The sequence below is a fragment of the Dipodomys spectabilis genome, unplaced genomic scaffold (genome assembly GCF_019054845.1).
Source record: "Dipodomys spectabilis isolate Male_0828 unplaced genomic scaffold, ASM1905484v1 ptg000576l, whole genome shotgun sequence".
NCBI lineage: Eukaryota > Metazoa > Chordata > Mammalia > Rodentia > Heteromyidae > Dipodomys > Dipodomys spectabilis.
In genome coordinates, this window is record NW_024871253.1 from 152,197 (window position 1) to 180,061 (window position 27,865).

Sequence of the window (27,865 nt, forward strand, 5' to 3'; positions counted from 1 at the left end):
CAACAGAAAGTACACAGCATTGTTTTTTTTTTAAATCCAAACACTTGGTTTTGGATTGCCCTTACTAAAATTAAAGTTGAAGAGCACATTCATGATTATAATTTTTGATTATTTAGACAGTGCAGCCTGTGGAGTTTCAGAACAGCCTGACTTCGCACAAAGCCAGTAAAAGTGGATGCCTACAAATCAAACATGGCACTCTTGTTCTTTTTGTTCTGTGATAATTTGTTTGTTTGGTCACCTTTTCGTTCCTCCAGTGGCTCTTTATTAACGAGCTACTGTGTGCCAGGTGCTGTGCTCCAGCCCTGGGAGGTGGCGATCATCAGAGCTGGTGATGAGGATGAGAAGGACCCCAGAAACAGCTCCCAGGGCCCTGAGTGGTGGGATGCTAGGAGGGGCCCAGTGGAACAGAAAAGATGCTCAGGGTTTGAATACTGGGATTTGAACCCCAGGGAAGGCACTGGCCTCTTTAGTATTCATTGTAGGCGGAGTGGGGATCAGAGCCTTAGAAGACTTCCAGAAGTATTTAGGCAAAGGAGTGAAGGCTTACAAGTGATGAAGGGTTTGCCAGACTGCCTGAAGGGGGCAGGCAAAGGGAAATGGCTGGACTGTGTGTCTTTTAGAAATGGCTATTCATCATTATACTGAGACACAGGTATGTGTGGCAGCAGGGGCAGGAGGTGAAATGAGGTTAAGGCCAGAGGAAGGGCTCAAAAAACTAGGGCAGTGGCTAGGCAGGGATGGAGCAAACACATTTAGAAGTTTGACTTATCCAGCTTGAGAGAAAGCTGAGCTTGAGAGAGGAATTGAAGTTACTCTTGGCTTCTGGTTAGAGTGACCAGAAGGCCGAGGCAGGGGGCGGAGGGAGAGAGTAGGCGCTACCCTTATTAGCAACTGTCTTCCTTTTCAAGAGACCCTATCTCTTCTTGTTCTCCCTTTTGGTAGCTCACCAGGTCTGTAAATTTAAATGTGATCTGTAAGTTGACAGCCCCCAAATTCTCAGTCCTTCTCAGGCGTCTCTTCTTAGCAGTAGACTGCAGCATTCAGCTTGTCTCAGTGTTTCTCCCCACTTTGCCTCACAGGCCCCCCCCCACACTCACCCAAGCCCATTTCCCTCCTTGTCTTACCCATGATCTCACCCTCCAGCCACTCCACTGTTCAAGCCAGAATCCTAGGAATGATTCTGGCCTACTTCCTAAATCTTAAGCAATTTTAAAAGCTAGTGGATCCACCCTTGAATCTCCTCTGTCCTTCTCCTCTGTGATCCCCTTCTGTTTACTCTGTGATACTCTCTGGGTGCATTCTGCTATCATCTCTTGAGGAGCCTGGCCTTGTCACTCATGTCCTTCTTGCCCCCCTACCCCATCTCCTACTTGTGCTGCTGCCACTGACTGGCATTAGGGAGATCATCAATGACACTTAACCAAAAACTTTTCTTTTAGCATCCTGTTCTTTCAGTGCATTTCTGCTACTTGAAATGTAAATGTATTTCATGTCTACTTCATTTATTCACTCCCTTATCTGTGTGGAGCATGTGCTAGGAGCAAGGATTTAAAGTTGAGTGAAAGCCAGCAAGCTGGGCATTTCACAAGAGCATGTAGAGGGCCAAGGCATCTTTATGACTTGCTGGTGGGAGAGAATCGTGGATTTCGTGACTGGTGCTGGGTAGTTAGGTATATGTAGAGTTCTGAGATCACTTGGCTGAGAATATGGCTTGAGGAAGTCAAAATACCAGTGTCTGCACCGGTATCTTGACATTTTCCAGAAAGAGATCAAGTGAGTTGAATTTGGGTCTCAAGAATGTGCCATGATATATAGGAAAAGTGGGAGAGAAGCCACTAGAGGCTTCTAGAAGGAACTAGAGGCAGATAGGGTACCAGAGAAGTTGAGGTTCATTTAACAAGCTGGTTGTGGCAAGAGGTTTTAGAATACTGCAGTGAATAAATAAATGAACCAACCAACCCCTGTTGGAGGCGCAGCTCAGCTGGTAGAGCATCAGCCAGTGAGCAAAAGTGTCAAGTATGGAGTTTGAGTCCCACTCACAGACCTAATAAGAAAGTAAAGAAATCGAATTCTGTAGCAATGGTCAAAAGATGAACGTACCAAGGCCAAGTGAACTGAGCCCTGGTGGCTTAGCAGTAAGTGAGCATGGCCTGTGATGGTGCTGAGCAGGAAGGAGGAGGTGAGCAAGAGGGCAGTGTCTGCACAGTGGGAGAGAGTGGGGAAGATGTGGAGTATGTGAACCACTCTAAAAAAGAAAATGGCTCTGACTGGCAGAGTGACTCCAATGGTAGAGCACCTACCTAACATGTACCAGGCCTTGTGTTCAAACCATAGTATTACTGAAAGAATCTGGGACCAAGAAGGCTAAAAGAGAAATGGGTGGATGCAGGATCAAGGGAAATGTGTTGTTCATAGGAAGTACCAGTTTTTGCTGGGATGAGTGACAAGAGAAAATTTAAAGCCTCAGGAAAGATGGTAGACAGACTCTAGTGCCAAAACCAGAAGAGTAACTTTGACACTCCACGCTTGAGTCTGGAGGCTCCTCAGTGGAAGCAGTTTACATGTGTGGGTCTGGAAGCTACATGGCTCTTCTTTGTTCTTCTCTAACCTTCATTCCAGACCTGCCTAACCTGAATAGGTATCTTACCTCTCGAGGTCACGGCTTTCTCTTCTGCAAAAACCCCAATGGAGAGTCTACACACAAAGCCCTTCACTCAGTGCCAGGTCCCCCACATGCTTCTGTCATGAGAATCAAATGAGTTTCAGCAGTGTGTTGCATTCATTTAAGCTTTTTCAATGAGAGCATGCGCACATTATGCACTAACTGTGCTGGTTGCTGGTGCACTGTTTGTAATCTCCTTGTTAGAAGTGTTATGTCTATGTTGAACATGTAAAAATATCAGCTGCTTGACTAATGGGATGTCTGAGAGGTTTAACCATTGTCCATATAGGAAAATTAAGCGTTGCTACTTTTCATGCATTTTTGCCCTTGAATATGTGCTTTTGTGGTATGTGCTGATAAGAAGGCTTGAACACAGGGCCTTGGAATTGTCCCTTAGCTTTTTCACTCAAGGCTGGTGCTTTAACATTGAGCCACAGTTCTACTTCCAACTTTTTGGTGATTAATTGGAGATAATAGTCTCACAGACATTTCTACCTGGGCTAACTTTAAACCAAGATCCTCAGATCTCAGCCCTCCTGAGTAGCTAGGATTACAGGCATGAGCCACCAGCGCCCAACTAATGTGTGTGCTTTTGAGACAGATAGCTGAAACTTCCACATTGTTCAAAATCAAACTGATGCACTCTAAATCTCCCTGCATTTGTTCCTAAAACTCAATTGACTTTTTCTTCTGAAACTCTAAAGACTAACCAGAGATAACTCTGAGCATATCATTGATCAGATTTCTTCAGTGACATATTTTTGTGCATATTTTATGAGTCAATTCCTATTTGGAGACATCTCATAGTATCTGTTTGTGTATCAATAATGCCAGCCAGCAATCTTCCATGTACCAAATAACTGCAGACCTCCGGGGCAGAATGTTAGCACAGTGGATTCTGAACGTAGCTCGACAGAGGGCACCTGCAGATGTGGGGTGTTGGGCTCACAGCACGGCAATCTCCTGCCATATAAGTGTGTGGCTGTTAGTTCACGGCTTGTGCAGTGAGTGTGTAGATATGCGGACTGCCTTACCTATATGGCTCCTCTTATCATTTGTTCACAAAGCTTGTGCTGCGCACTCTCACTGTTTTCCCTGTCTTTGGAAGAGTCACACTGGCTCACACTCCTTTCCCTTGTTTCTTCTCTACAGTGGATCGTATTGTGGGTCTGGATCAGGTCACTGGAATGACTGAGACAGCTTTTGGATCCGCATATAAAACCAAGAAGGGCATGTTTCGGACCGTTGGGCAACTCTACAAGGAGTCCCTCACCAAGCTGATGGCAACTCTCCGGAACACCAACCCCAACTTCGTTCGCTGCATCATTCCCAATCATGAGAAGCGGGTATGTGTGAGCCACACAGACACTAGCGTTGAACGCTGATGGAGGTCATGTTACGAAGATTAAACTAGAGCACTGTTGTTTGCTTGAGCAGGCTGGAAAACTGGACCCACACCTTGTGCTGGATCAGCTGCGTTGTAACGGCGTCCTAGAAGGAATCAGGATCTGCCGCCAAGGTTTCCCCAATCGGATAGTATTCCAGGAATTCAGACAGAGGTAGTGCTCACTTTCACTGTCTTCCTGAGTGTATCAGCGCTTGTCCTAATGTGAAGGAAAAGGATGATGTGATGAGGAAACGTTTTCCCTCCTCCCCAGAAGTTCCAGTTTCATTGGTAGCAAAGGGATGATCCTTTCTACCATTACTATTTAGTGGGAAAATTGGGAGCCTGCTGTTGAGAAAGGCATCCTGTTAGGAACTGCTGGGCTGCTGAAGAACGCTCAGCTTCAGAGGCTGAAGTGAGGTGGCAGCCAACCACAGCAAGCTAGAAACCAACTCTATTCCCTCATATCCTTCTACCTGAAATTCACACAGCTGTTATTAAACAGGTTTTTTTTAAATAGATGAGTAATACGTATCCCTTTTAAGAAAGTTTAAGATGTCAAAAATGAATTAAAATCCTCCAGGGCCAGGTACCAGTAGCTCACTCCTATAATCCCCCCCCCCCCCCACTCGGAGGCTGAGACATGGAGCAAACTAGTATGAGGCCAGCCTGGGCAGAAAATGTAGCCTCCTAAATAAGCAGCAAAAAGCAAGGCTGAGGGCATGGCTTAAGTGGTAGAGCACCAGCTAACCAAGTACAAGACTCTGCATTCAAACCCCACTACCTCCAGAAAAGAAAATAAAAACACAATATAATGGAAGTGAAACAATATAATGGGAGTGATTCCCAAAAGCATTTTGGATATTTCTTTCCTTCCTTCTTCAGTAAATCTTTGTCTATGTATGTCTGTGTATAAATTTTTCTCTGGTATACATTATGTATACACACAATGACAGTCCTTTAACTAGAATAGAGAAGGGAATAGGATAGATTCGAGAATGACTAACAATCAACAAAACGGGAAGAGATTGACTAGTATATAATGGAAATTGATACAAACATGGTAGTAAATAGATACTTTTAGTTTTTGTTTGATAATTTTCCTAAGATCATTTGGTTGTTTTTTTTCCCTTTTTGTTTTCTTCAAAATTCTCCAAATTATGATATATGATACATTTGTTGGCCCATGAAATAATTTAGGGCTTCCAAGCCACAGAAGGGCCTATTCCTTTCCCTCACTATTCCAGAAAGAAACAGGAATGGGCTCCAAGTAGAACCCCACCCAGTGAGTACAGGCCCTGAGCTCCACCCCTAGTCCAACCCCTCCCCTTCCCTCACTCCCCCCAATGAAAAAGAACCTGAGAAGCTACCATAATGTAAGCCTATGTGCCCTAGTAAGCCACTGTGATGACTCCACTGGCAGTCCAATAAACACTGGTAGAGTCCCCCTCTTTACTGACAAGAAAAGTGTTCATAATTGGCATCCAGGACACAAAGTTAGTAACAAGGATTCATCCTTTAGCCTCTGTCTTTCTGCTAGAATTTTTAACTGAAGTGCAGCCGTACACTGTAGGTACATCCATGGGAGGTATACAGTTGAGAGAACATACATACAAAACCAGTGCTATGCTGCCTGATAGTTTCTGTTCTTGTTAGAAACTGTGGGCATTGCTCTTACAGCATCCACTATGACTTAAAGTATGAATTCTTTGCATCTTAAAGATGTGAACACCACCGGGTGCCAGTGGCTCACACCTGTAATCCTAGCTACTCAGGAGGCTGAGATCTGAGGATCACGGTTCAAAGCCAGCCTGGGCAGGAAAGTCTGTGAGACTCTTATCTCCAATTAACCACCAAAAAACCAGAAGTGAATCTATGGCTCAAGTGGTAGAAAACTAGACTTGAGCAAAAAAGCTCAGGGACACCCAGGCGCGCGCGCACACACACACACACACACACACACACACACACAGACACAGACACCCAGGCCCTCATTCAATCCCTAGGACACACACACACACACACACACACACACACACACACACACAGTGTAGCTCCACAGCAAAGGGCTTGCCTGTTTGGCCTGGGCTAGGCACCATGTTCCATCTAGCATCATAGCAAAAAAAATCTCAAATGTCACCAATTCCCAGTTCTTTCTTTGTTCTTCATACTACCTATCATTTTCTGCCAGTTAAACAAAATTCACAGTAAATAAATATGTTCACAGATTTCTCTAATTCTCCTTGGAATCTTTTTACAGATATGAGATCCTAACTCCAAATGCTATTCCTAAAGGTTTTATGGATGGTAAACAGGCCTGTGAACGAATGGTAAGCTTTTCTTGATTTTTCTGGCTTGTCAACTGTCAGCATAATCTGTCCTAAGCAAAAAATAAATAAGACTCTTTCTCTCTTAGATCCGAGCTTTAGAACTGGATCCAAACTTGTATAGAATTGGGCAGAGCAAGATATTTTTCAGAGCTGGAGTTTTGGCACACTTGGAAGAAGAAAGAGATTTGAAAATCACCGACATCATTATCTTCTTCCAGGCTGTCTGCAGGGGTTACCTAGCCAGGAAGTAAGTAGCTAATCACCCCCATGGGCTGTGGCACTGTTGAGCATTGTTCGTGTGCCAGGGATGGAAGAGTGCAAGGGGCACACAGCCCAGCTCTATGGAAGTTGCATGCTAGTAGGAGAGACAGCCAAGCCATCACATGCATTCTGCCCACCCACATGGTGCAGTAGGGAAACACACAGGGACCAAGATGTAAGCCAAAGAGGGGTAGGCATTCTGATTCCACTGCAGTCCTGGAGAACCCTTTTTTGAGGCCAACCCTCAAGAATAAAAAGCTAAACAGCTCTCTAAAGGGCACAAGGAGTGCTAAGCACCAGAAAAGAAATCTCTTTCTTTCCTCCTGTTTTTATTGCCTGAGGAAAATGAAAGATGCATTCATTGTCTAGCATTGCACCCATGCATGCACGTGAGCATGCACACACACGTGTTTGTGGGGGTGGAAGGTAAGTGGCAGAGAAGGTGTGGGATGCATCTAAGATGAAGGGTCGGCAGTCGGTGACAGATGTTTTAGGTGAGCTGTCCAGGCCAGCAAGTTGGATAGCTTTGGGGTGGACTGTCACACTTTCTTACATATTACTCCTTGAGGACCACCCCCCCCCCCCCGCCCACCCCATTAGCCATAGAAGAGTGTGGCTTCTTCTGAATAGTTAGAACCTGTTTGTCCTCACACAATGTTTCTTCCTGTTCTTCAGGGCCTTTGCCAAGAAGCAGCAACAACTTAGTGCCTTAAAGGTCTTACAGAGGAACTGTGCCGCATACCTGAAGCTGCGGCACTGGCAGTGGTGGCGGGTCTTCACAAAGGTGCGTGGGGCAGAGGAGTTGCTAAATCTCCTTCACGTAGCAGGGTTCAAGCAGTAATAGTCCCCAAGAGAGAAATGTAATGATGGTTTCATTTGGTCACAGGTAAAGCCTCTCCTACAAGTAACTCGCCAGGAGGAAGAACTTCAGGCCAAAGATGAGGAACTGCTGAAAGTGAAGGAGAAGCAGACGAAGGTTGAAGGGGAACTTGAGGAGATGGAGAGGAAGCACCAACAGGTGTGTGCTCACCTTCTGCCCATACTTCCCTGGGTCGGCTGGGATGGCCGTGGAGAGCAGCTGACACATTCCTGTCCCTACCTTAGCATGCTGCTTTATGGGAGGTGTTCTCGTTCCTTTCCAAAGCCTGTGCACTTGCAAAACAGAGTTAACGGATAAGTTTGCCTCACACTTTATTTAGATTACCTAAAATCCTACAGCTTTGCCCTTCTCATTCTTCAAATACACAGATGGTCCTGTTTGCCATCAAGCTTGTGTTTTAACACCTGTGTTAGATGCAGCTCCCAGCGCTGTCACCTTCCCATGACTGCTTATTAGGTGAAACAGAGCGAAGAAAAAGGATGAGACGATTGGCATCAAAGCCTCCCCTTTTCTCTAGTGACAGGGTTCTTGGATCTGTGTCTCTGTGCAGGCAAGTCCTGTTCATGGAGAAAGCAGAGGCTCAAGAAGTATTTGTGGATAACAATAACAGAACTGTCGTGTTCAAGGCAAAAAATATTCACGAGAAAAGCCTAGAATATCACTTGATATTAGATATTTTTAGTCACCATGGATTTTATAACGTGAATAATATTCTGCTCCTCTGTCTTTTTGTAATTTTAACAGAACTGTGATTGTTTAAACAGCATGGGTTTAATTCTGTACTATTAAGAATGTGTGAGGTAACAGGAACAACTGGAAATGTTTCTATCTAACTGATTTTACTTCAGCCAAGAGGATATTTGAAAGTTTGGCTCCTGGTGTTTTTGACTCCCAGTTTCTTTGGTGAGCTGCTGAGCACTGCTGTTGAATAGATCGGGCTCATGCACTGAGTAAGTCATGGTACAGACCCTGTGTTGTGCTTGCAGCTTTTGGAAGAGAAGAATATCCTTGCAGAACAACTACAAGCAGAGACTGAGCTCTTCGTTGAAGCAGAGGAGATGAGAGCAAGACTAGCTGCAAAAAAGCAGGAGCTGGAGGAGATTCTGCACGACCTAGAGTCCAGGGTGGAAGAAGAAGAAGAAAGAAACCAGATTCTCCAGAACGAAAAGAAAAAAATGCAAGCACATATTCAGGTATCAAGCAGTTCTCTGTGGGAACGGTAGCTGGAAGAAATAAAAGCTGCGTGCTTGGATTCTTGTCCATTGAAAAGCAAAGGAGTTTACTTTCATTTGCGGATTTTTCTTTCCCTAACATAGACATATTACTTTGAATAGGAATCTCTTTGTTTTCTGATGTGGCATCTTACAGTATGCCAGGTAAAGATATTCAAAGTCAGAAAGCTCTTTGGGGCTGTAGCGTTGTGGAGTTGACCTAAGGTTCTTTATGTTGTCAGAAATGATTCTGCTACTGTTAATTAGATAAGCATCTACTAAATGGCTAGATTCATAAACAATGCTCAGCACTATAATAGGACAAAATAGCTCTTCCCTGGTAATTTCTGAATACAAGCTGAAGTCCCATGAAGCACAATTATATACAGAACCAAACACCCAGACAAATGATGTTGACAGTGGGTATTTTGCCTGCATCCCAGGACACGCCCACAGCCGGGTCTCTTGTTCCCCTCTCCCACCTTCAGTATCTGGTGCCAGCATGTGCCCCAGTAGACCATGGGTCTCGTGCCAAATTTTCCTTTCCAAAACTTCCTCCGGGAATATTTCTCCCTCAGTGCTTCCCTCACTCCATAGTTCCTCTTTATGATGCATAGACAGTTCAGCCATTGTGCAAATATCAAATAACTCATGCAGCAAATCAGCCATATACTTAGCTTTATTCTATTTTTCAACACAGACAGCTTTCAAGTATCCTATAATAGGTTAGCAGACTAGCACAAAACTGTAAAAAGCATATACTCCAACAATTCTTTTTTTTTTTTTTTTTGGGTCCGGTCGTGGGGCCTGAACTCTGGGCCTGGGCGCTGTCCCTCAGCTCTTCAGCTCAAGGCTAGCGCTCTACCACTTGAGCCACAGCGCCACTTCCGGCTTTTTTTCTTTTTGCTTATGTGGTGCTGAGGAATCGAACTCAGGGCCTCAGGCATGCAAGGCAAGCGCTCTACCACTGAGCCACCTTCCCAGCCCTACTCCAACAATTCTAGTCTAGGACCAAAGGTTGACTAGTGGATACAACTCTGCTCACTAATTTTATTTCTTATATACAGTAATGTAGGGTATGAAAGGCATAGACGGTGGCTCACATATGTATTTCTAAGTACTCAGGAGGCTGAGATCTGAGGGTAATGGTTTGAAGCCAGCCCATACAAGAAAGTCCATGAGACTCATCTCCAATTAACCACCAAAAAATCTCAAGTGAAAGAGTGCTACCGTTGAGAAAAAAGCTCAGGGACAGCACCCAGCCCCAGTACCTGTTTGGCTGAACATATATAGTTGAATTTAACTACATTACATATATGATTGATATGTAACTATGTTCATATTCCTATTCTTATGTTTACATATTACTATATTCCTGTCTTGCTAGTTATTGCAAAATAAGAATTTCAATTACTATGTGATATACCGTTTTATAAATGTACTAACACTTAATTACCAAGACCTTTCTACCATGAATGTACCACAGTCATGGTTACTTAGTTTTACAAATAACATTTCACTGTAGGTCTTTTTATACAGACTACAGCTGATAATGTCCTAAAACTGCATTTAAAAGAAATGCCTCTTTTTTTTTCACATGGTAAATCCCAGCTACTTGGGAAACAGAAACAGGAAGGTCTCAAGTTCAAGTCCAGCCCTAGCAACTTCTCAAGACCCTATCTCAAAAAGAAAATACAAAAGTTCTGGGGGCATGACTCAAGTGGTAGAGTACCTGCCAAGCAAAGCCCTAGATTCAAGCCCCACTACCACCCAAAAAAAAAGAAGAAGAAGCCTATTTTCAAAGCTTGTTACACTTTGCCATGTTGGGTGTTAACCTAGCTTATACTTGAACTTGTAACAAGGTGGCAGTGTCTATCTCCTATTTTTCAAACACCATTTGAAAATGAGAATGGGTATGTCGTTTTAATATCCTCCTGTGCACTCTTGATGGTGAAGGAAGTGGGTGGCCATGATTTCCTCTTCCAGGACCTAGAAGAACAGCTGGATGAGGAAGAAGGAGCTCGGCAGAAATTGCAGCTGGAGAAAGTGACGGCAGAGGCCAAAATCAAGAAGATGGAAGAGGAGATTCTCCTTCTCGAGGATCAGAATTCCAAATTTATCAAAGTAAGGAGCCATTTCCATAAGATGCTCCTCTTAGAATCTATGTCTATACACCCACTGATGCTAGGATTTTAGGCTCATTTACTTAATTTTCTCCACATGTCTCCACTTAGCTAGATTTTGAAAGATACAGACACTTAAGCTATCCTTTTCCTAAACTTCAAATGATAATACAAGGGAGTTATTATTTAATGTATCCATCTGAAGTGTCCAGTGCTTCTTGATCAGAGTTGTCCCTCACTTTAGCTTTTATAATCCACCAGATACCACTATAGTCTTGTAGGCTTTTGACTTGTGCTAGCTCTCGTTCACCCAGCACTGATGTGGGCTCTGAGCAGACCCAAGGCAGAACCCACAGCCTCGTGAGCCCTGCTGCTATGGGAGCGTGCGGTCCATTGCAGGAGCTGTGCCACTGTTGCTCACTTTCCTCAAAGAAAGCTACTGCTGAGTAATCTCAACCCCAAACTCAGTTGAATTGTTTCCTATCCAGGAAAAGAAACTCATGGAAGATCGCATTGCTGAATGCTCCTCTCAGCTGGCTGAAGAGGAAGAAAAAGCTAAAAACTTGGCCAAAATCAGGAATAAGCAAGAAGTAATGATCTCCGATTTAGAAGGTTCGTGTTTGGGGCTAGAGGAATTTAGGACAAGGATATGAATGGTGAGATTTTACACTATTTAGAACAAAGAAAGCAAAGAAGTACTGGAATACTAGGAGCCTTTGGAGTTGGACTCTCTCTCTCTCTCTCTCTCTCTCTCTCTTTCTCTCTCTCTCCTCTCTTCTCTCTTTATTGTTGTTGTCAGTTCTAGGGCTTGAACTCAGGGCCTTAGACACTCACTGGTCTTTTTGCTGGTTAATTAGAGATGGAATCCCCAGGACTTTTCTGCCTGGGTTATCAGTATCTCGGCCAAGGTATTCATTATTAAAATAAATCTCTTAGCTAGGTACTGGTGGCTCCTGCCTATAATCCTAGCTACCCTGGAGGCTAAGATCTAAGGATCATGGTTGGAAGCGAACACAGACAGGGAAATCTTTGAGACTCTTATCTCTAATTAACCACCAAAAAGCCAGAAATAAACCTGTGGGAGAATGTTAGCCTTGAGGAAAAAGCTCAGAGATAGTGCATAGGCCCTAAGTTCAAGCCCTAGGACTGGCACAGTAAATAAATAAATCTCTTACAAGTTATTTTGTTTCACCAATAGCATTAAAATGGTTTGACTTTGGTTTGCTGTTGTTGTTTGAGGCATGGTCTTGTTATGTCATCCATGCTGGCCTAGAACTTGTGATTCTTTTTTCTGCCTCAGCTTCTTGTGTTGGGGTTACAGGCTTCTGCCACCATGTTTGGCATGGTTTTACTTTCTTAACTTTGGTACCACAATAAAATATAATATCTTTTGCTGGACTTAGGATCTAAATTAACTCTGAAATCTGTAGACCACTGGGTTTTCTGACACAAGCACTGCATTCAACTACGTGAGTGTCACTTCACAGAGTAACCAGCCTCAAACTGGAAACCCAGGCAATAGTAATAGCTGCAAAAGAAATAGAGTGGACACCATTAAGAGCACATAAACCTTTGTAGATAGGCAAGCGTGTGCTTACTCTCTTCATGCATGCTTTTATGATGAGAAAATGGACATAGGTTGTTGTTTTAAAGTTATTTAGGGCTTTGTTTTGGTTTCTTACGTTTTTTTGGTATAGACAAAAGACAATGTCAGTGTGAACTTATTTTCATAAACCACTTGGCTAGTTTGTGGGTTCACAGGCATGCCTGTGGGATGGGCCTGGGGAACTTGTCTCATCCTCTCCACAGTGGGTTCTCGCTGGAGATCACAAAGCACAGAGTCCCACTGTGTGAGGAACAAGTCACTAGCCTTGATTAAAAGCTACCACAGAATTGAAGAGATGAAGATGGGGAAGATGCACAGCCCTGTGCCTGCTCCTCTGTCTCTGCAGTTTCCTCAGATCCCCTGCTTACACTAACTTATCTCATCTCTGACTGATCTTAGTGGTGGATTTCCACTGACTGAGCATCTGAGACTGTCATTCAGGCAGTGACATGCCTTTGAATAAAATGTTTGATTCTCAGCTTTGATCCGTTAAAAGTTCACTTGGTGAAGCACTTTTGCCTTTCCTTAAAGAACGCTTGAAGAAGGAAGAGAAGACTCGGCAGGAACTAGAAAAGGCCAAAAGGAAACTGGATGGTGAAACAACTGATCTACAGGACCAGATTGCCGAGCTCCAGGCTCAGATCGATGAGCTCAAGATCCAGCTGGCCAAGAAGGAGGAGGAGCTGCAGGGCGCCCTGGCCAGGTCTGCTGTGTTTCCATTGCTCTGGTGTAAAGCAGCTGCTGAGGCTTAAGTTCCTGTGGTGTGGCTCTTGTGTGGGGGAGTAGGAAAGCTAACTTGCTGTTAGGGATAACAGTTTCATGAAGCAATCAGGAGTATCTGGAGTATGTAACTTTTGTCAGGCAGCAAGGAAAATCTCACAATCCATTCTCAATATCCATACCTAAAAACAAGCTTGAAATCCTGGGGAAGTCACACCAAAACAGTTTTACCACAGTGGATTTTTGTTTGCAACCTAGTCTCACTATGTCTAGAAACTTGAGAAGGATTCACTTTCCAGAAATGATCATCCTTCTCTAATAAGATGATCTGATATTTAGCTCTAAGCCAGTGGATTCTAGAATGAAAATCATACATGGTCCACAGACTCCTTATCTTCATTTCCTTTTAAAGCATTAACTTTGGTACATAGGACTTAGGTTCTAACAACAAAACTTTTTTCTCTTGTCCTTACCAGTGGTACTCAAGCCAGATCAGCTGCTTTTTCACCTCGAGCAAGTTTTTGTCATTTATAAGGCTAAAATTAAATGTCCCCCTGATTGCTATCATGTCTTACCAGCTTCCCCAACCCTCACCTCAGATACCTCAACTGTTGCCTATCAGAAAAACATATCACCTACCTGCATGTAGGTACAAAGGAGGTGCATGGAGAAGTGGGAAGGGAGGTGTAAAGGCCTTCATACCTTCACATACTGTGGAGTATGAATGCCTCATGCCTGAATATGTCCTCCAGGTTAGTGGTTTGACGGCTGCCTCCATCAGTGATCTGACTGTCATGACACTTCACTGCAGAGGACATTTTTCAGTTTTCTGATCTTCAAAGTGAGATTGTCCCGTGTGTGTGTGTGTGTGTGTGTGTGTGTGTGTGTGTGTGTGTGTGTATCACACACATGCCAATACTGGACCTTGAACTCAGTGCCATTCACTCTTTCTTAGCTTTTTCACTCAAGACTGGCACTCTGTGACTTGAGCCACATCTCTACTTCTAGCTTTTTGCTGGCTAGTTGAAGACATTAGTCCTTTCTGCCCGGGCTGGCTTCGAACCATGATCCTCAGGTCTCAGCTTCCTCTGAGTAGATAGGATTGCAGGTGTGAGCCACTGGCACCCAGCTGTTCCGCCTCTTAATGGAGGATTGTAGCCCTTTGGAAAGGAGGCTGGCCTGGATCCTCTTTGTGGCTCCCATTACCTGCTTTGGGGCCTTCCCGGATCATTTACTTGAAGACAGACTGCCCCCCAGGAGACCCTGGAAAGAGGAGGTAGAACCAGCATCCCCTAGAGCAGGGAGGACAGGCCAGGCGCCACGTGACCCTGAACGCCTCTCTGCTTGGATCTTGACAGAGGTGATGACGAGACACTGCACAAGAATAACGCACTCAAAGTTGTACGTGAGCTCCAAGCTCAAATTGCTGAACTCCAAGAAGACTTTGAGTCCGAGAAGGCTTCACGGAACAAAGCAGAAAAGCAGAAAAGGGATTTGAGTGAGGAACTGGAAGCTCTGAAAACCGAGCTCGAGGACACTCTGGACACCACGGCGGCTCAGCAGGAACTACGGTGAGTGTAGCAGGGGCACCTCGGGTATCTGCTGGCTGCAGATGTGCACATGTGCTGTGCAGATGTGCTGTGCTGTGCTGTGCAGATGTGCTGTGCTGTGCTGGCTCTTTTGGGGCATCATGGTATCTGGAAGATGTCATTCCAGAGCTCCTTTCTGCTTCCTGGGGACCCTAGCAGGTAGAACAGTGACAGACACAAACCAGCTGATAGGTAGAAATATATGTGCCATGGGCAGCACAGGCCCTTCAGACTGAGACAGCGTGAGGCATCAGAAAGTCAAAGGCAGGAAAGAGAGACAACTGAGCTGGAAAGAGACTTACAGAGGAGGGGCAAGCAGGCCAGAAAAGGAGAGGGGATGACACAGAAGAGGTAGCAGTGTGGGCCGGCATCTGCTGTCAGTGCCCATTGGCATGCGCAGAGTAGACAAGCAGGTTAGAAGGAATGTTCAGGTCCTGAGATGAGAAGTGTGAGCACAGATCTTTAGGCACAGGTGTATATTGGGCAAGGACAGGGGCGGTATCCCAGGAACCAGCAGCAGGTGCAGGCCTGAAGAAAGTGACCTGGTATGGCTGGACATAGCCAGAAAAGGCTCACCTGCAACATGTCAGCCCCAGAAAGCCAGAATACCTGTGAAGACAGATGTCTGAGAGGTAGAAATGACCCAGAGCAACCAAGAGGAGGCAGTGTGGAAGAGCCAGGGCTCTGTTCTCAGTAGGCTAGGATGTATCATCTGGGTCTTCCCAACATTCTGGGAATGTTGGTTTCACTGTGGGTCAGGGGACTGGTTAACACAATATGCCAGTCTCTGCCTGGTCACGCCGCCCACCCCAGCAGATGGCCCGGGTAAGTCCCATGAGCTTGTAAAAGCTAAGAGGCAGAAAAGCCAAATAATCAGGATGCTGCACCATATCAAAGGCAAACCTCATCCTCCTGTGAAAGGAGCTACACTCTAACACAGGCCCCATCAGGAAGTGATGAGCAATGTTGAAAAAGGGCACTGAATTTTTTTTGTTGTTGTTGTTGGTCCTGGGGCTTGAACTCAGGGCCTGGGCACTGTCCCTGAGCCTCTTTGTGCTCAAGACTAGTGCTCTACCACTTGAGCCACAGCACCACTTCTAGCTTTTTCTGAGTAGTTTATTGGAGATAATAGTCTCACAGACTTTTCTGCTTGGGCTTTAAACCACAATCTTCAGATCTCAGTCTCTTGAGTAGCTAGGATTACGGGCGTGAACCATTGGTGCCTGGCTTGGGGCACTGATGATTAGAAGGCAGGTTGAAGGGTCACATTCTTGGCCAGAACAGGTTTTTGGAGTTTGATATGAGGATGAAGCAGGAAATACCCTGGAATTTCAACATCTTCAGATAAACAGGAGGTCTGTCTAATCTGCACTTAAGGGATAAAGATCACATTGGAAAAAAATATTCTTGTGTGCTTTTCTAATTGTGTTTATAATTGTGAGAGTAACTTGAGTAACTAAGTTATTTCGCTAACTAGAAACAAGTTTACCATGATAACTCACTCTGTATTTGTCAACCTGAGCATACATGTACTTAATAAACACTGAAACCAGGGGCCGTGTGTATAGCTCAGGGACCAGCAGTTGCTCACGTGGCATGCACAAGGCCAGGGTTCAATTCTTACTAACTCAAAACAAGTCAGACTGACAGCAGTAAGAGCATCCCTACTTCTGCTAAGGCATCTGTTAGCGTCATTTCACCAGCGGGAGCCTCACAGCAGCGCTGAAGCACACTGCCAGAGGCTTGCTCTATACTTTCAAATGTGTAAGCAATTAGCACAGTGACTCATGCACCAAATCCTGTATGGACATTTTCCCTTCCTGTACCAGTGGAGCAATGAGACCCAGGGGGCTGAGATCACTGCTGAGAGAGGGCTGCAGCACTGCCAGCTCTGGCCTCACAGAACTCAGACAGAAGGAATCGCTGAAGATTCTTTGTGGTCCAGCCCAGCTCAGCCACAGGTCCCACTGGCTTTCCTGTTATCCTGTATTCTGCCATCCTCCATGATTACTTCCATTTACTCTGCTGGTCATTGCTTTCCCTCAGCAGTGGGTCACACAGCCTCCTGCTCTCAGTTCATCTTCAGGGTGAACAGTTTTGCTCCTGGTCCCTTCCTGAATCTAAGAATCAAAAGAATCCTTTAGCTTTTTTTTCCCTCCGACTAAATAACCTGGTTAGTTCCTTTAGATTTTCATCATAGACCTAAAGGGACATAAGATGCCATTGAGCCTGCAGAAGAGAATTCCATCTGCCGAGGACTTACTTTTAAGTTAATTATGGGACACACAATTCTAGTAAGGACCAGCAGACAGGTAGGGGTGGCTTGAATGCTCTGACAGCCTTTGGTAAGGGTACACACCTGAACTGCAGGAGACATAATGTTTCCCAAAACACCACCTGTGAGTGCTACAGTTGAGCCCATTATGGTGTGGATAAAAATACATCTCTCATTTGTAGTTTTTGTTTTTGCAAGAAGTGAATTGGAAAGACGATCAGAGCTTTTGTTGTTGTTATTATTATTGTTGTTGTTGGTGGTGGTGGTGGTGGTGGTGGTGGTCGTGGGGCTTGAACTCTGGACCTGGGCCCTGTCCCTGAGCTCTTCAGCTGAAGGCTAGTGCTCTGCCACTTGAGCCACAGCACCACTTCCAGTTTTTGAGTGGTTCTTTGGAGATAAGAGTCTCACAGAGTTTCCTGCCCAGGCTGGCTTTGAACTGTAGTCCTCAGATCTCAGCCTCCTAAGTAGCTAGGATTACAGGTATGAGCCATTGGCACCTGGCTGAGCATTTTTTTCTACTCTGGTCAAAAACCCAGCCAAGAGTAGACACTTCCAAAGCCGAGTTCACTGGTTTCTAGATTCAGGAAAAAAAGGCCAGGATGTACAACAGCTAAAAGCTGTTATTTGCTGAGCAGGTTGAAGGCTTTTAGCCCTGCTTGTCTCAGATGGATTCCAGCCACCTGTCTTTGGGGGACATGGGCTAAAACACAACACCCAACAAACCTCCAAACTGCCTCTATGTTTATAAATACACATGACCCAAATCATGATGTACACCATTAGGCCCACCATTTTCCTTTCTTCACCCCATTGCTCCTTAGCCAGTCTGGTAAGACCTGATGTCACTGATCTGCTCAGCTGACTGCTAACTGTGAAGTCACTCTCGCCAAGCCAGGGCCGGGGGGTTGGAGGGGGAGTCAGGGAGCGGAAAGTTAGCAGTACTGGGGTTTGAGCTCTTGGCCTTACACTTGCTAGGCAGGCACTCTACCACTGAGTCATTCCTCTAGCCATCTTTTACACTGGATATTTTTTTGAGATAGGGTCTCAAGTCCTGCTTAGGCATGCTCCTGGACCACAGTTCCTATTTTTCACTTTTCATCATAGCTGGGATCATAGGCACAGGATACTGGCCAGCATCCTTCTTGGAGGTAAGAGTCTCATGGACTTTCCTGCTGGGGCTGGCTTTGAACCATGATCCTCAGATCTCAGCCTTGTGAGTAGCTAAGATTACAGGCGTGACCACCAGAGCCTAGCAGCATCCTTCTTTTGACTTAAAATTTCAAACACTTCCCAATCCCAGCTGGCCTGGATCTACAGTCCTCCTGATCTCAGCCTCCCAAGAAGCTAGGATTACAAGCTTAAGCCACCAGCACCCAGCTCCAAATGTGTTTTAACTTAATCAGTTGGCTAATTCTGATCTGTTGTTGTTGTTTTTAATACATTTCTTTAGCACAAAACGTGAACAGGAAGTGGCCGAGCTAAAGAAGGCTCTCGAGGAAGAAACTAAGAACCATGAAGCACAAATTCAGGACATGAGACAGAGACATGCAACAGCCCTGGAAGAGCTCTCTGAGCAACTGGAGCAAGCCAAAAGGGTAGGGGACCCCAGCCACGTGGCCATGTCCCCAGGGAGAATAATCCATCAGCCACCATTGCGCTTGGCTGTCCCCTTCAGTGCTATTGCGATGAACTTCCAGCCTTCAGACTGCGCCAGGGTGGGCTCCTGGAGACCCAGTTGCGCATAAGTGGTATCTGCTTTCTTAAAGCACATGTTTATTTAGAGAAAAGTCATACGCCCTAATTCTTTGTAGAAGATGGATGGATCCAGCAGCCACACGTCACACGTTCCTCCCCTGTGGCTCACGGATATCATTGCTCGCCCAATGGCTTGCCCACAGATCTTGAATGGTTTCAGCCATTCTCTCACTCGACTGTTGCCAAGACGCCTCATTATTCCCTTCCCGGTCTTCCTTTACACTCATTGCACCCTCGTGGCCCCTTCTGCCTCTCATCTCGTCTTAGTCACCACACATTGTCATCCTCCACCATTCTCCCACCTACCTCTCACATAGAGCTTGCCAGTCTACCAAGACATCATATTCCTTCCTTACCTCAAACCATCCTCCTGTGCAAGCTGCCTTCTTTCTCCTATTTTTTCAGGAATCCTATCTTTCTTTTTTTTTTGGAGGGGGGGTGGGTCCAGTCATGGGGCTTGAACTCTGGGCCTGGGTGCTGTCCCTCAGCTCTTCAGCTCAAGGCTAGTGCTCTACCACTTGAGCCACAGCACCACTTCTGGCTTTTTTCTTTTTGCTTATGTGGTGCTGAAGAATTGAACCCAGGGCCTCATGCATGCAAGGCAAGTACTCTACCACTGAGCCACCTTCCCAGCCCCCAGGAATCCTTTCTTTATGCCTTTACTCTTGGTCTGATTTTCTTAGCTTTCTCTTCTCTGTCTAGCCACATGCTAATGTACACAGTGTTAGTGTGACCAGGGACTGAACATTTGTTCATGGAGGCCAGACATTGTGCTAAGTACTCTGAGCACTGCCTTCTATAGTCTTGATTCCAGTCCTGTAGGTAGTCTCTGTTATTCTCATGGAAAGGATAAGGAAACGGAGGTCCAATGTGGTAAGGTAACTAAGGCAGGGTCACCCAGTTCAAAGGTGGAGATTGAGATTAACACCACCTCCTGTGCCCAGAGACCCATCTCTGAACTAGATTTAGCTTGTGTTAATTTTTTTTAAGGAGTGTTTCCTCCACCTCATGTGACAATTACATAGCCCCTAGATACCCACATCTACCACTGTGAGCAGAGAGTTCCATGGCCCAGGTATCCCTCACCTCGAAACCAGATGCCTAGAATAGCAGATGCTGATGGTAGACACACTACCATCAGGCCCAAAAGCAGTGCTTCTTACAGAGAGCTGTGAAATAACGTCAAATATCCCTCCCTCTCCCAGTTCAAAGCAAATCTGGAGAAGAACAAGCAGGGCCTGGAGACGGACAATAAGGAGCTGGCGTGTGAGGTGAAGGTGCTGCAGCAGGTCAAGGCTGAGTCTGAGCACAAGAGGAAGAAGCTGGACGCCCAGGTCCAGGAGCTCCATGCCAAGGTCTCAGAAGGCGACAGACTCAGGGTGGAGCTGGCCGAGAAAGCCAATAAGCTACAGGTAAGCTGGAACACCTGGGCACCGGACAGGTCTTGCTCTCGCTTATCCAGTTTGGCATTTTTATCCTCCTGTGGCCCTCCTGTGGAAATGTGTTGTTACATACCTGAAAATTGTCATTGTATGCAACTCCTAGAGACCATCAGTGTTTATTACTGTGGTGAATGTAAATGATACTTCAAAAATATGACAGCAGTAGCGGAGCACTGGTGGCTCATGCCTGTAATCCTAGCTACTCAGGAGGCTGAGATCTGAGGATCACAGTTCAAAGCCAGCCCAGGCAAGAAAGTCCTTGAGATTGTTGTCTCCAATTAACCACCAGAAAACAGGAAGTGGCGCTGTGGCTCAAAGTGGTAGAGCGCTAGCCTTGAGCAAAGAGAGGTTAGGACAGCACCCAGGTCCAGAGTTCAAGCCCCATAATCGATAAAATATATAGGTATATATGTATATGTATGTAAGTATGTATGTATACATTCATAAGCGTTCTGAGGGCATAGCTCAAGTAGAGATCCTGAGTTCAACCTCAGTATAAATAAAAAACAGCCTGAATTGGCTGTTCTTTGCATGACTCTTAACAACCTCACCCTGTCCAGTAAGCCAGAAAATAAGAAAGCAGTGGGCAAAATACCTAGTAATGATAAAGACTTGAGGATGATGGATTTATATACACAAGTGGTTGGAGCATAAATTACTGAAGCTTCTTTCTAGACAACACTTTGACAGTTCCATATCATAAGCTTTAAAGCTGTGGGCCCAGAAAAATCAGTGTCTTGTCATTTATCCTAGAGAAACAATGAAGGTTAGGCATAGATCCAACTCCAAGAATATTCTCTGTAGAAGCGTATATAAAAGCATATAATTTAGCCAGGTCCCAGCAGCTCACAGCCAGTAATCCTAGCTACTCAGGAGGCTGAGATCTGAGGAATGAGGTTCAGAGCAACTCAGGCAGGAAAATCCTTGAGAACTGGAGCTGTGGCTCAGGTGGGAGAGCGCTAGCCTTGAGCAAAAAAGAGCACCCAGGCCTTGAGTCAAACTCTAGGAGCAGTGCACATGCACATGCATGCACACACATACACACACAAGCATATCATTGGAAATAACCTTAATGTCTAGAATGGAGTCAAGCACCACCAATAAGAACTTAGTAGATGAGTATATGTTAGTATGAAAAGATACACCTGCTGATTGCTACATTGAAGAGGAATTTACAGAGCTGGGTTGTGAGAGCTGAAGACCCTGCAGTGCAATGATCACACGTGCATAATCCTCCCAGCCGGGATTTATCCCAGTGAAAGAACACAGAGCAGAGTCAGAGAAAGGAACTAGGTCCTGGGCGCAGCAAAGTCCTGAAAAAGCCAGGCATGAGTGTGCAGGGTCTTCTCCCAGCCCAGCCCCACAGCCCCTCCACAATTGAGCCATGTGCACTTTGAGTGTTGTCCTCCAGGAAGCTCAGTAGAGACTCCGTGTGCAAGTCGTTTCTGAGCCTGGGCCTATAAGCACTCTGCCTGAAACACCCCAAATTCCAGACATCTGGGAGGAAAGCGGATGCTCAGCATAATCCACATGATTCGCACAAATAAGTTAGGCATCCTGATGCACAGCTGCCATTTGGAATACGGAGGGAACCAGTTTAGAATCCAGGTTCCCAGGGGATAGCACAATTAGGCCCTCTCTGAGCTGCACCATCTCGGGCTCACTGCATTAACACATGGGAAGCGTTGTGTGTTATTTATGAGATCATGCATGCTCGTAAAAGATATTCAAGGAAAGGTAGGTCTTAAAAATCCCATCATGAACTCTGCACACCTAAAAGGCAAGGTGAGTAACAGTGGGCCCTGAGCAATGGCAGGCAGATGTTAACCATCCCCCCCCATTTCCTCCTCAAACCACACCCAGCTCACAGAAGCTAAGGCCCTACCTCACCTGGTCATTTGCTGGCCATTTGCAGGGCCCAGGTCAGGTTCTCATGACTCAAACCATTCCCTACCACACTGTTCCCAAGGCTGGTGAGGTAAGAACTCTCTGAAGGATGTTGCTGAAATAGCAAAAATAGCAGCCTTGCAAGTTTGAGCAAAAAAGCTCAGGGACACAGCCCGGGCCCCGAGTTTAAGACTCACCACTGACAAAACAGAAAACAAAAAAACCTTCCAGTCTGAACAGACTCGTCACACAGGGGTGGCAGTGGCTCTTCCCAAGGACTCAGCATCATGTTTGTCTCTTCGTGATAGATGTGAAACCAGGTAGTTGACCGCAACTAGGAAGAACCCTCACACTATCAGCCTCCAGGACCTTTCCATGGGAAGACATGCTATTGAGAGCAGCAGGTTTTAACAGCTATGTCCTTGAGCCTATTGGGAGATGACAATCTTAGTGGTGAAGGTCTTAGTTGAATTTGGCAGTTTCAAGTTCACACACACACACACACACACACCCCAAAGACTGCTCCATTTGTGTTCTGAGCTGTGACGAGGTCCTTTCATTGGCTTCTTACTGTAGAATTGAATGTAATTGTCACTCTTCCTTGCAGAACGAGTTGGATAATGTCTCAACCCTTCTGGAAGAAGCGGAGAAGAAGGGCATTAAGTTTGCTAAGGATGCGTCTAGTCTGGAGTCACAACTACAGGACACCCAGGTATCACAGTGGGGTTCAAGGGAGCGTTAGTAAAAAGTAACATTTCTACAACGTAAGGTGGGAAATTTGCCAGTTCCACCACTGCCTTCTAGAATATCAGTATGCAATCTATTGTACTGGTATTTGGAACTGTCTTGCACTATAACTTGCTCCTCAGGGAATCTCCAGCTAACCTCAGTGGAGATTTCCAGAATGCAAATAGCAGTGCAGGATGGTGGATGCAGAGCCCGGGGCTCCTGTGCTCCACTGGCCCAGGACTGGCTGGGGAGGCAGTGCTAGCCAGTGTGGTTTATGCGCTGGCAGCTGCAGTTTCCCCAGCAGTGCGTGGTCTTGTCACACCATCTTAAATGGTTTATTAGAGCTAGCTGGGCAGAATGGTGCATACTTGTAATCTCAGCACTTGAGAAGCTGAGGCAGGTGGCTTTTGAGTTCAAGGCTACCCTGGACTACACAGGGAAAACCCTATCTCAAAAAAGAGAGAGAGGCTAGAGGCATGGCTCAAGTGGTAAAATAGCTAATTAGTGAGCATAAGGCCCCGATTTAAACCCCAGAACTCCCCCCTCCCCCCCAAAAGGCAAGGAAACATTGTTTTATTATGGCTGAAATCTCATGCTGCTGTTCAGTCTCCTGTGTAAAAAATTGGACTGACACTTCCATTGGTGGGACTTGTATTAAATTGTTTGGAGGGGTTTCTAAATTTAAATCACAAGTAATGTACCTTTTTCTTCAAGATTTTCATCTTATTTTTATTCAATATGCAAGCATTTGTATTTATTTGCCAGGTTCTGGGCTAGGGGCTAGAGAAAGAGCGACAGAAACCTCAGACAAACAGACAGTGGGATGCTTAGGGGCTGGGTGAGCATAAGCAAGGCACCTGCTGGGACAAGGCGTATCTGGATGAGAACCTGAAGGCGGCCAGAGCCACAGTGCAGAAAGCCCTGTGGTACCTTGAAAATATTCACATCTGCTTTTTCATGTGAGAGTAGTTAACCTGGCAGGTGACCACACAGGTAATGAAGGAGGCCCAGGACTGAAGGTTAGCCCAATGGGAAACAGCAAGTGCCTGACCCAGGCAGGGGAGTGGACAGAAAGTTCTAGAAAGGAGAGATGCAGGCATGCAGGAAAGTGTCCCGGGGGGCTTCGTGGGCCCTGGCCTGGCTATGGACACACGGTGCTGCCATCCTTGAGAATGGGCTTGGAGCAATATTTGCCTCAAGAGCTAATTTGGGCTGTTACAGAATTATCATGTGTGTTTATTAATGTCATTGAGTATCCCCTCCCCCCATGAAGATAGCTCCTTTTTTATGAAACAATCTTTAATAAAGGGTTTTTTAGGTCTTAAGTAGGAGTTTTGGTTTTGGTTTTTTTGTGGTGGTGGTGGTAGGGGTGGATGTGGGTGTCTGGTGATGAATATGACAACGATGTTGACTTTTTAAACAAACGAACAGGAGCTGCTTCAGGAGGAGACACGCCAGAAGCTGAACCTGAGCAGTCGGATCCGGCAGCTGGAAGAGGAGAAGAATAGCCTTCAAGAGCAGCAGGAGGAGGAGGAGGAGGCCAGGAAGAACCTGGAGAAGCAGGTGTTGGCCCTGCAGTCCCAGGTGAATGGCTCTGTAGGGAGCAAAGATGGCCTGGATATGTGCCACCAGCAGCAGTGTCCCTGCTTCCAGGGCTCCTTTCAGCTCCATTTGGGGCATTTAATTGGGTTGTACTAATTTAAGCCCGTTACCCTTTTTGTCTTTGACCCAGCCAAATGCTCATCTGCTTATTCATAATGGTAATTTTAAAATAAAAAAGGGCTATGACACCTAATACAAGCTCTCAGTCCCAATCACCATTTTGTAGATCAGCTAAAGGTACAAGCTTACATGGCATTGGTTTCAAAATCATAGAGTGTTGATTTATACTGCACAACAAAACTTTCTTTTTATTCCTCAAATGCAAAACCCAATTGAGTTGAGCCAGGTACAGTGACACTTGCCTGCAGTCCTACTGCAGCTTCCTGCAGCAGCAGGAAATAGAGGCCAGCTTGGACTACAAATTGAATGATACCTTGCCTAGAAAACAATAATGGTAGCAGGGTTCAAACCTGTAATCATAGCTACTCAGGAAGCTGAGATCTGAAGATCTCCGTTCAAAAACAGCCCAGGCAGGAAAGTCCATGAGACTCTTATTTCTTATTAACCACCAAAAAGTCAGGAGTAGGTCTGTGGCTCAAGTGGTAGAGTGCTAGCCTTGAGAGAGAAAAGAAAACCCTCACAGACATTGCCTGGCCTGAGTTCAAGATCCAGTATGGGCACAAACAATAATAATTATTATTAATAATAATAATAATTGAGTTCTTTATATTGTTTTTTTAATCATTCCCCAAAACTTAGTTGGCTGAAACAAAGAAGAAAGTAGATGATGACTTAGGAACAATCGAGAGTTTGGAAGAAGCTAAAAAGAAGCTTCTTAAAGATGTAGAGGCCCTGAGCCAGCGCCTGGAGGAGAAGGCCCTGGCCTATGACAAGTTGGAGAAGACCAAGAACCGGCTGCAGCAGGAGCTTGATGACCTGACAGTGGACCTGGACCACCAGCGCCAGATCGTCTCCAACTTGGAGAAGAAGCAGAAGAAGTTTGACCAGGTGAGTGACCCGTACTCCTGCCTCCCAACCCCCAGGGTCCTCAGTCTCAGGCCGTTTCCTCATGGAAGAAGGCCTCCTTTTGTTGTTTTGGTTTTATGGGAGAAAAGGTTTTATATAAAGGCAACTAAAAGCAACCTGTAGTGCTGGGAACGTGGCTTAATGATAGAGTGCTTGCCTGGCATGCATGAAGCCCTGGGTTTGATTCCTCAATACCATATAAAGAGAAAAAGGCAGAAGTGGCACTGTGGCTCAAGTGATAGAATGCTAGCTTTGAGCAAAAAAAAAGAAAGCTCAAGGTCAGTGCCCAGCCCTGGAGTTCAAGGCCTAGGACTGGCATAGATAGATAGATAGATAGATAGATAGATAGATAGATAGATAGATAGATAGATAGATAGATAGATAGATAGATAGATAGACAGACAGACACATAGATAGATACAACATGTATTTATATAAAAACTGGAAAACAAAGCAGGCACTGGTGACTCATGCCTATAATCCTAGCTACTCAGTAGGCTAAGACCTAAGGATAGCAGTTCCAAGCCATCCCTGGCAGGAAATTCCATGAAACTCTGATCTTCAATAAACTACTAGAGAACCAGAAGTGAAGCTGTGGTTCAAAGTGGGGAGCTCTAGCCTTGAGCAAAAGAGCTCAGGGACAAGTACCCAGGCCCTGAGCTCAAGCCCCACAACCCACAAAAAAAAAAACCTGGAAAACAGAGAAGCAGAACACAAAATGAAAACTATGTAAACAACTATAATCTACTACAGCTCACATACCCTTTCTATCAAAATGCTTAGAAACAGATTTGTTTCAGGTTTAGGAATTTTTCTGATTTTTCAGTTATAAGATAGTTTGGCAATAGGACAAACTCAAGTGTCAACAGGAAATTCCTCTATGTGTCATGTGCCATAGAGTAATTATATACAGTGTTTTCAGCGCACCTACATTCTGTGAACCATCAAAATGAGCCCACTTGTGGACTTCCAGCAAGACTTGGGCATTTGTATTAGGGAAGCTCATCCTGTCTATGATAGTACTCTCGCATTGATGCTGCACACTAGTGCTATGCTCATTGCTTCCTGATGCTTGTGCTCACAGCTCCTAGCAGAGGAGAAGAACATCTCTGCCCGCTATGCAGAAGAGAGGGACCGGGCTGAAGCAGAGGCCAGAGAGAAAGAAACCAAAGCCCTGTCCCTGGCCCGGGCCCTGGAGGAAGCCCTGGAGGCCAAGGAGGAGTTTGAGAGGCAGAACAAGCAGCTCCGTGCAGACATGGAGGACCTGATGAGCTCCAAAGACGATGTGGGCAAGAACGTAAGTCCCTCCTGGGCTCTGTAGGATAGCCTGGGCCTGTGTGCCAACGGGGCAGTAGTCTCTGGGGTTCAGGTGTTCTACAACGTGTTCTCCATTATCTGTGCCAAGCCAAGTGTGGTTCCTGCAGCAGCCCGGCAGGCAGTCAGGTTGTTCTTGTTACTTTCACTGGTTCTCCCTTTCCTGACTCAATCCTGGCACAGGGGCATTCCAACAGAAGAGTCTATACTTCTCAAACCCAAGTCCTACAAGGTCTCCTGAGACTGAGGTTCCTAGGAGCTGACCCCTCATATAAAATGAAATGGGAGCCGGACACTGGTGGCTCACACCTGTAATCCTAGCTGCTCAGGAGCCTGTGATCTGCGGATCACAGCCTGGTCAGGAAAGTTTGTGAGACTCTTGTCTCCAGTTAACTACCAAAAAAGCCAGAAGTAGAGATGTGGCTCAAGTGGTAGAGTGCTAGCCTTGAGCACAAGTAGAACAGTAGCCAGTCCCTGAGTTCAAGTCTCAGGAGTGGCACAAAAAAGTAGGGCAGAGTTAGCTACTGCTCCCCCTGATCTACCCTGTCCAGTAAGGCCCCATCACTTGCCTTTCAGCCTTTTGTGGTTTGGAGGTTTCGGTGGCATTTTTCCTCTCCATACACCTGTTTTCCCTATGCCTTCCCCCCCTTCCCCCCATCCCTTAGTATATGACATGTTGAAGGTAGCAAAACAAATCAGAGCATGGCATTCAGAGATGAGGCTCCAGGCTGACTGTTCCCAGCATCCACTGTGACCAGGGGAAGGAGCCTCTTAAACTTCCTAACATTGAGTTCCTCAACTGTCAGTTGGACTTTATACACTTGCCCTGTTTCACTCTTTGCAAAGCACAAAGCCCATGGTACAGGCAAGGAGTGGTTTCTAGAGATACAGGTCATCAGGCCACCCCATAAGGGATGGAAGACTGTCCTCCCATCCCACAGGGTCTCCTACGTCCAGGGGACCTGTCCCATGGGCCCAAAGAAGCCACAGAGGGTGAAACAACCATCATTATACAATCAGATGTGGAGAGTCAACTGTAGCTGGTTCCATGCTTGTTTTCTCTACA

At 45.7% G+C, this 27,865-nt stretch overlaps 2 protein-coding genes across 4 annotated transcripts in view; one reads left to right on the forward strand and one right to left on the reverse strand.

Annotated features, from left to right (window-relative positions):
• Myh10 (myosin heavy chain 10) overlaps nt 1-27,865 on the forward strand; it is a 154,148-nt gene that overhangs the window by 110,573 nt on the left and 15,710 nt on the right. For all 3 annotated transcript variants that reach the window (XM_042670787.1, XM_042670786.1, XM_042670788.1), the window contains exons 16-32: nt 3,818-4,011; nt 4,103-4,224; nt 6,310-6,379; nt 6,466-6,626; nt 7,316-7,424; nt 7,527-7,658; nt 8,507-8,713; nt 10,718-10,855; nt 11,343-11,466; nt 12,992-13,163; nt 14,539-14,751; nt 18,495-18,639; nt 20,005-20,211; nt 22,736-22,840; nt 24,289-24,441; nt 25,219-25,467; nt 26,570-26,782. In XM_042670787.1, coding sequence (XP_042526721.1) covers nt 3,818-4,011; nt 4,103-4,224; nt 6,310-6,379; nt 6,466-6,626; nt 7,316-7,424; nt 7,527-7,658; nt 8,507-8,713; nt 10,718-10,855; nt 11,343-11,466; nt 12,992-13,163; nt 14,539-14,751; nt 18,495-18,639; nt 20,005-20,211; nt 22,736-22,840; nt 24,289-24,441; nt 25,219-25,467; nt 26,570-26,782 — 2,714 coding nt within the window. The remainder of the gene's footprint in view (nt 1-3,817; nt 4,012-4,102; nt 4,225-6,309; nt 6,380-6,465; nt 6,627-7,315; nt 7,425-7,526; nt 7,659-8,506; nt 8,714-10,717; nt 10,856-11,342; nt 11,467-12,991; nt 13,164-14,538; nt 14,752-18,494; nt 18,640-20,004; nt 20,212-22,735; nt 22,841-24,288; nt 24,442-25,218; nt 25,468-26,569; nt 26,783-27,865) is intronic.
• The window catches only part of Ndel1 (nudE neurodevelopment protein 1 like 1), a 91,993-nt gene continuing 68,350 nt past the window's right edge, over nt 4,223-27,865 (reverse strand). The window contains exon 10 of the mRNA XM_042670790.1: nt 4,223-4,269. Coding sequence (XP_042526724.1) covers nt 4,238-4,269 — 32 coding nt within the window. The 3' untranslated portion in view covers nt 4,223-4,237. The remainder of the gene's footprint in view (nt 4,270-27,865) is intronic.